This window comes from Alligator sinensis, unplaced genomic scaffold (assembly GCF_000455745.1).
Source record: "Alligator sinensis unplaced genomic scaffold, ASM45574v1 scaffold319_1, whole genome shotgun sequence".
NCBI lineage: Eukaryota > Metazoa > Chordata > Crocodylia > Alligatoridae > Alligator > Alligator sinensis.
The window spans coordinates 667,401-674,586 of record NW_005842375.1 but is presented as its reverse complement, the minus strand read 5'-3'; the positions used below and the strand labels follow the sequence as shown (position 1 = coordinate 674,586).

The 7,186-nt window shown below is 44.0% G+C and overlaps 1 protein-coding gene across 6 annotated transcripts in view; it reads right to left on the bottom strand.

Moving 5' to 3' along the window:
• The window catches only part of HMG20A (high mobility group 20A), a 78,385-nt gene that overhangs the window by 7,192 nt on the left and 64,007 nt on the right, over nt 1-7,186 (bottom strand). For all 6 annotated transcript variants that reach the window (XR_003095414.1, XM_006029386.3, XM_025210837.1 and 3 more), the window contains one exon: nt 198-273. Coding sequence is in view for 5 of the 6 variants with exons in the window: in XM_006029386.3 (XP_006029448.1) it covers nt 198-273 (76 nt within the window). In the remaining variant the exon portion in view is untranslated. The remainder of the gene's footprint in view (nt 1-197; nt 274-7,186) is intronic.

Below are 7,186 nucleotides of genomic sequence, written 5' to 3'. Positions count from 1 at the left end.
AGCAGGAAAATCTGGAATAGCTGTCTGCTCATCACTTATACTTGTAAAAGGTGTGGTATCTACACTAATACACTGAACCATGGAATTTCATTCATGTAAAGCATTCTGCCACCACTGCTCTCCTTCCCCCTGATATTTCAGCTGGATTGACAGTTCTGTGACACAGCTGCCAGAAATAACATTTGAATTTAATTCACCTTTACTGTGATTCAGGAACTCTTCTGTGAAGATTGGAATATCAAAAACAGACCTTTCCTTTGTGTCTGCTTCCTTCTGCAGGGAGAAAACAATACATGGTTAAAGGCTAACCTTTGACAAAAAATACATCTACCAAGCTAATGATTAAGACAGTAGAAATTTATCTCTGTGTCTGCTTTCCTTAAATTAGCCACAGGGCAATCCAAGAAATGGGTGGACCAGCTATATGCTGAACTTTTACTTAAAAAAAAAAAAAAAAAAAAAAAAAAAAAAAAAAAAAGCTTTGAGTCAAGGATCCAGATATATAATTTAATTCACAACAAACTTTTACCCTATAGTAAATGTACATTATACAGCACTTCAATACTTTATTCATACCATAATTACTCAAATAGAAGAGAAGGTTTTTCCCCCCCAAAAAAGCATAAGGGAAAAAACGCTCCTTGTCTTATATTTGCATACAAGGAAACCACATTAAATACATTTTCTATTATTAAACTACTGCCAAAAGCAGCATAAACTCACTAATGGAAAGCAACTATAAAGTTGATAAAATACAATCAACACTGAGCAGGACTATTAAACACATGGCCCACATTAAGCAAACATATTGATGAGAACTGGGTTTTTTTGTGTGTGGTCCTTTAAAAAAAGAGGGGGGGGGCGGCACAGTTACTCTGCCAGAAGGGGTCCCCTTGGTTCGGCTGACTAAGGGAAACCACTTCTTGTGCTTCTGACTGAGAGAAGCACCCCCAAGTGCTTGAAGTGAGTCAAGTACCCTCGAGGGCTACTAGGCCTGTGTTTCCCAGGGTGCACAGAGCCAGAATAAAGCCCAGCCCTGGGTGGTGGCAGTTTTTACCCCAGGCTAGCAGGAGTGCTTCAGGAAGGGGGTCGGCCAGACATGAGGTGCCCCCAGGGAGGCACTCGGAGCCTGGAAGGTGGTCAGGTGCAGTGAGGTGGCGAGGACGCCCCCCCTCCTAGCCTGCCAAAATGCACATGGCCACCAGGCAGCCGGGAGAGCAGCTCCCGCAGCTAAGTCTGGCAGGGTGGGGGTGCGGAATTGAGGCCCTTCATAGTGAGCGGGGGAGTTGGGCAGGGATGGGGCTGTGTCCTGGGGAGCAAAGGGGGCAGGGGGGATCTCTGAGTTTCCATGATAAAAACCCCAAAATCAAATACCAAAATTTATATGCATTTAGAATTTATTGTATTATAGTGATTGAGACACTGCTAGGCTTCCAAATTGCTTTAATATTGTAAATATATCAATAAAACATTGTGTTCAATTGATACATATACACAGACACACACACATAGTGTTTCCCAACTAGTGTGCTATAGCACAAAAGGGTGCTGTCAGAAATGATGTGTGCTGTGGAATTTTGCCATGGCAATGAGCTACAATAGGTATGAGGATGGGGAATACATTTACTAACTGGCATGCCAGCTTGTAAAATAAAGTGACACCGGAAGTGCCCACCGCAGCACTTCCAGTTTCTCCAAGCCCCCACAGCCTGAGGCAAAGCAGCCTGCACTGCTGAGCTCCCACAGCCTGCTTTCCTGTCCTGCAGGGCCCGCAGGAGGGGCGGCGATGCCATGGGAGGGGCAGAGGGATGCCCCAGACACAGTGGGAGAAGCGGTGGCCAGGGCCGCTCAATTAACCAGCATATTTTGTTATCCAGCATCCCCCATTCTCGGGGGATGCTGGATAACAGTTTTGACTGTACTGAGATCCTTGCAGCAGACTCTTCCTCCACTTGGGGCAGTCTTGGGCAATAGTCTCCCATGAGTTGACACTGATGTTTCATTTTTTAAAAGATGTCCTTGAGGACATCCCTGAAGTGCTTCTCTGCCCTCCTCTTGACCACGCACCTTGGTTGAGCTGGGAGAATAAAACTCACTTCAGGAGTCTGGAGTTGGACATCCAGATGACATGACCAGCCCAACGAAGTTGATGTCAGATGATCATTGCCTCAATAGTAGTGGTGTTTACTTGCAAGAGGACACTAAAGTTGGTGCATCCATCTTCCCACTGGATTTGGAGGATCTTCCTCAGGCAGAGTTGATGGTACTTCTCCAACAACTTTAGATGTCTCCTGTATGTTGTCCAAGTCTCAGCATCGCACAGCAAAACAGGGATCACAACTGCTTGATAAAACATGAGCTTGGTTTCAGATCTGATGTCACAATCTTCAAACACCCATTTCTTCAGGCATCCAAAGGCTGCACCTGCACATTTGAGGCAATGTCAGATTTCTTTGTTGATGTCAGCCTTCTGAGAGAGATGGGGTATGGGAAATATTCAATGTTCTCCAGTCTCATCATGGATCTGGATTACCGAAGCTGCGGACTGTTTATTAGGAACTTGTTGGAGGAGGACCTTAGTCGTCTAAATATTAAGCATCAGTCCCATTTCCTTGTATGCCTCAGTAAAGACGTCAGCGATTGCCTAAAGGTCTGCTTCTGAGTCAGTATGCTGTAGCATGTGCTCAAGTTCAATGATTGAGCTCAGGGTCATCTTGGGTTTTGGCTCTGAGTCGGCCAAGGTTAAACAGCTTACCATCTGCATTCAGTAGTTTAGCTCCACTCTGGCTGGAAGTTTGTTGGTGGTCAGATGTAGCATTACAGCAGAAATACTGAGAAGTGCTGGAGTGATGATGCAGCCTTGCTTAACAGCTGTTTTAACCACAAAGGGATCTGTGATAGATCCATTACTGCGAACCACCACTCACATACCATTGTGGAGCAGGCAAAGAATAATGACAAATTTTCGTGGGCATCTGTACTTCAGAAGGATCCTCCACAACACTTCTTGGCTGACAGAGTTGAAAGCTTTTATGAGGTCAGAGAAAGCCATGTAGAGAGGCTTATGTTGCTGCCAGCATTTTTCTTGCAGCTGGCAAGCTGTGAAGATCACATCAATCATGCCTCTTGATGACTTAAAACCCATACTGAGATTCCAGTAGGAGCTCCTTTTTCCTCCACTTCTCCACCCATTCCTCTCAAGTCTCTTCCTCATCTCAATTAATGTATTATTTTGGTTTGTGCAGCCCCAGCTTCAGGCAATCTCGTTCAGTGAAAGCCAACCCCTTAAACATCCAGAGGTTTCTGACTTTCCATAAACTAGTTTTAACACATGCTAATAAAATCCTTAAAGTTTCCGCTGGTCCCTTTGGTATGAATCCACTTAGTACCACCTCCCACACTAACAACAGGCTTATTTTGGTAACACTCAGAAAGCAGCAGACCCTTTTCCACATTCCCTTTGCACATATGCACTTCCAAAACACATCCCGCTGTTTCTTCTTCCCGCATCTCTCCCTTTGGCACCCTGACGAGCTCATCAAGCCCTATATGTATTGCACCTCTAACTGGCAACATATTTCTTACAATAATCCATGCTAGATCAGCATGCTGCCCTTTTCATTGTCTACCCACCACTGCTCCCCACATCTTCACTTGTCCTTCTGTGAAGTTTCCTACCAGCACCATCTTGTCTCTCTCCCTTACCGCTTCCATCAAGTTCCTATGATCCTTCAGGATCTCCAGTCCTACCTTTCCTATTTTATACTTCTGCATGAACCTTTCCATCCTGATGTAATGAATTGGGGGTTGCCACGCCCATGGACTCTTCAAAGAGGTCTGATATACCGTCCATTTCCTCAAAACTGCAGCTGCATGAAACTGGGTGACACATTTCTTTCTCCTCTCCTTCCATCACCACTGCGCATATTGCGCTTGCATATTTCGCACAGCTGAACAATTTCAAGGCCAGCAGCCCCCATCCTCCCATTTCCCTTGCTTTGTACAGTTCAGCTCTGGCCAGCCTCTCTCTTTTGGCATTTCAGAAGAACACATATATTTCCCTCTGTACTTTTGCTATCTGCCACCACGTCTGTGGGAATACAATTCCTATATATAAAATAAACAGCAGCACAACTTTAAACACTGCTACTTTTCCAGCAGAGGACAGTATCCTTCTGGACCATAACCAAAGTATTTGCTATAGCCTTGCTGCCACTTTTTCCCATGCTGTATTACCTTTCCCTTCAGCATCCACAGTGCTCGGATTTCTCCCTCTCATTTGAAGGCCCAACTTCTCCAAGTACCTCCAGTTCCCCACTCCTATTATAGTGCTTTTCAATCGGTTTTGTTTAGCCCCCATCACTTCTCCATACTCTGATGTGTTTTAGCACCCTTTCCATTAAAAGTCTCTCTCTAACCACTACATTTATCACAACCAATGTATAGTATACATTTTACCTCTTCCCCCTTCTGGTATCTTTACTCTGCTTATGATCTTATTTGTTCTTAGTCTTTTGTATGGCATGGAACTGTTAGCACAAAATAGTAGCGGCAACAGGGGGCACCCTTGTCTTACCCCTGTATGGATTTTAAAGACCCTGTCTAGGTTTCCATTAATTTGGACTTGATTCTCCACTTCTCTATGCAACAACCTTATCAAACACACACATTTTTCAGGGAACCCCATTTTTTCTAGCACTTCGAATATGTAATCATGATCCATTCTATTATACGCTTTTTCTAAATCTATGTTTGCTTTAACTGTGCTTGTTTTCCTCTCTTGGATATGGGAGAGTGTATCTCTAATCACTCTGATGATCATTTTGGAGATCCTTCTACACTGTAGTGGGCATACTTAGTCTTCATGTATTATCTTCTGGAGGTTCTTCCTGATCCTCAAAGCCAACGTCTTAGCCATTAACTTATAGTCTATATTAAAGAATGTAATCAGTCTCCACTTTTACAGGAGTTCCTTCTCCCCTTTCTTGAATAGTAAGATTACATCGCCTCTTGTAGAAATCTTTCCCTGCCTCTCCTGTTTCTGCTAGTTCATTGAAAATTTCACTATATCCCTCCCTACCCATGCCCAAAACTTCTTGTAAAATTCTGTAGGCAGTCCATCTGCTCCTAGCGATTTCCCTCTTTTAAAAAGTTCCTGTAACTTTCTGTAAGCTTATCTTTTCTTCCATTTTCTTTGCTTCTTCCTCCTCTAGTTTCTCTTCAATCTTTTCCAAGGAACCCTTCATCTTCTTTCTGTCTGTTTCCTTCTTCTGGTATAGCTCTTCATAAAATCTTCTTATCACCTCCAACACCTCCTCCTGCTTTTCCACCTGGATACCACCTTCTTCCCATGCTGCTTTAAGCTCTCCTTTTGACATCTTCACCCCGGCCAAAAAGTATGAAGGCCAATCTCCATTTTCTCCCACCTCGTGCCAAGAACATTTTCTCTCTCATCGTTCTTTTGAACTAGGTTTCCATCTCATGCCTTGTTCCTTCTAGCTCTTCGTGTACCCGTCTTCCTTTAGGAGCTCCTGCATCTTTTTTTGCAGCTCTCTTAACTCTTCTGTTCTTTTTCCCCGTGTATCTTTGGTCTTCCTTCCTGAAGAATTCTCCCATCCTCTTCTTCACCATCATTCATTATTCTCTGGTATTCCCAAAATGTTTCTTCAGCGTTTGCCACCTCTCATACTATCTCACGTACACTTGATATCTCCCTTCATCTTCTAAGAGCCACACATTTAACTTCCACGGTCCCTTCCCTTCTCACAAGGCTCTTACCAAGACTCACTTCCAGCTTCAACATTCAGTAATTACTAAAAGCCACATGAATGGTTTCTTAATTCCTTATCTCTATTTCTTTTGATAGAAACAAAGTCGATTCTTGACTGTTTCTTTTCACTGGGGTCTGTTCTAGTGAAAACTTTCTCCCCTGTCCACACATCTCTTAGCAACTCTTCTTTTATTATGTTTGTTAACAGCCTGCATGAGCTGTCTCAAGCTCTGTCTCCCATTATCATGTGTGGTCGCCCTCCGACCACATAAAATACTAGATTTTTAAGCACTGCATTCCTTCCCTCGCTCTCTGGTGGTGCACAGACATTGAAAATTTCTAATTCTGTTCCCCCAAATGACAGCATCATTCATTGCAATCTGCCACTCATTGCTTCTACCCACTTTGGTCTCAGTTCTGGGTTCCTGAATAATATTGCTACTACCCCTGCCACTTCATTGTCATTTGTCCCTGACCTCCAAGATGGCCCCCATCTCCACCTTTTCTTAAAGCATTTATAATCCCTCTCCCCTAGTATACCACATTTTAGAGCCAGATTATGTCTGCTCTTACTTGGTTCAACACTGGTTCAATTTGTTCCCATCTTTTTCTTGTTAAGATACTCCTTACGTTAAGCGGAACTTTTGTCAATACCATTTATGCTAGTTTTAAAATGTGTTTGCCTGTCCTTTAAAGTTGGTCTGTGCTTGCTTTGAGTTGAGTGCACCTGTCACTTTGAGGTTTGTCTGTGCTACTGCACAAGGTGGCTGACTCCTTCCCCTTCTTCACCTCACATTCCTGTAGCCTCTGCAAGCTGCCAGATCACTTTTGCATTTGTGTGTGTGCACATACATGTGTGCTCGTGTGTTTTGCAAAAAAAAAAATTATACTACGTATAAGCAGATACAGAAGTGCTGCTTAAAAGTATATTTATGGAGTACCTGTGCTAAAACTTGCATCAGGTTCAAAAAAGGTAAGATGCATTAATTTTGGATGAACTAAGTCTATAGGTACTAGGGGTGTGCAAAATGGACCATATTCAATTTGGATTCGGCCTGAATCGGGGACAGTGATTCGATTAGTTGATTTGGATCACTGTCCCCGATTCGATTTGGCCGAATCTGAAGATTCAATGCTGATTCGGAGAATCAGTGATTCAGCCATAGACACAGCTTTAAATGTTTTTTCTACATACCTCAAAGTACCAGGCGCGGCTTGTAAGCTCTGCAATGCTGGGGCAGATACAGCGTCCCACAGGAGTGCAGGGCGGACCCTGTGTGCTCGGCAACGAACCCGGAAGTGGACCAGAAGAACTTCAGCTTGGTGATTGGGGGGGACCCCAGGTACCCCCCAGACCCAGAAGGCACCAGTTGCCGAGCCCGGGGGGGGGGGGCTCCTGGAAGGGGGGGGGACCGG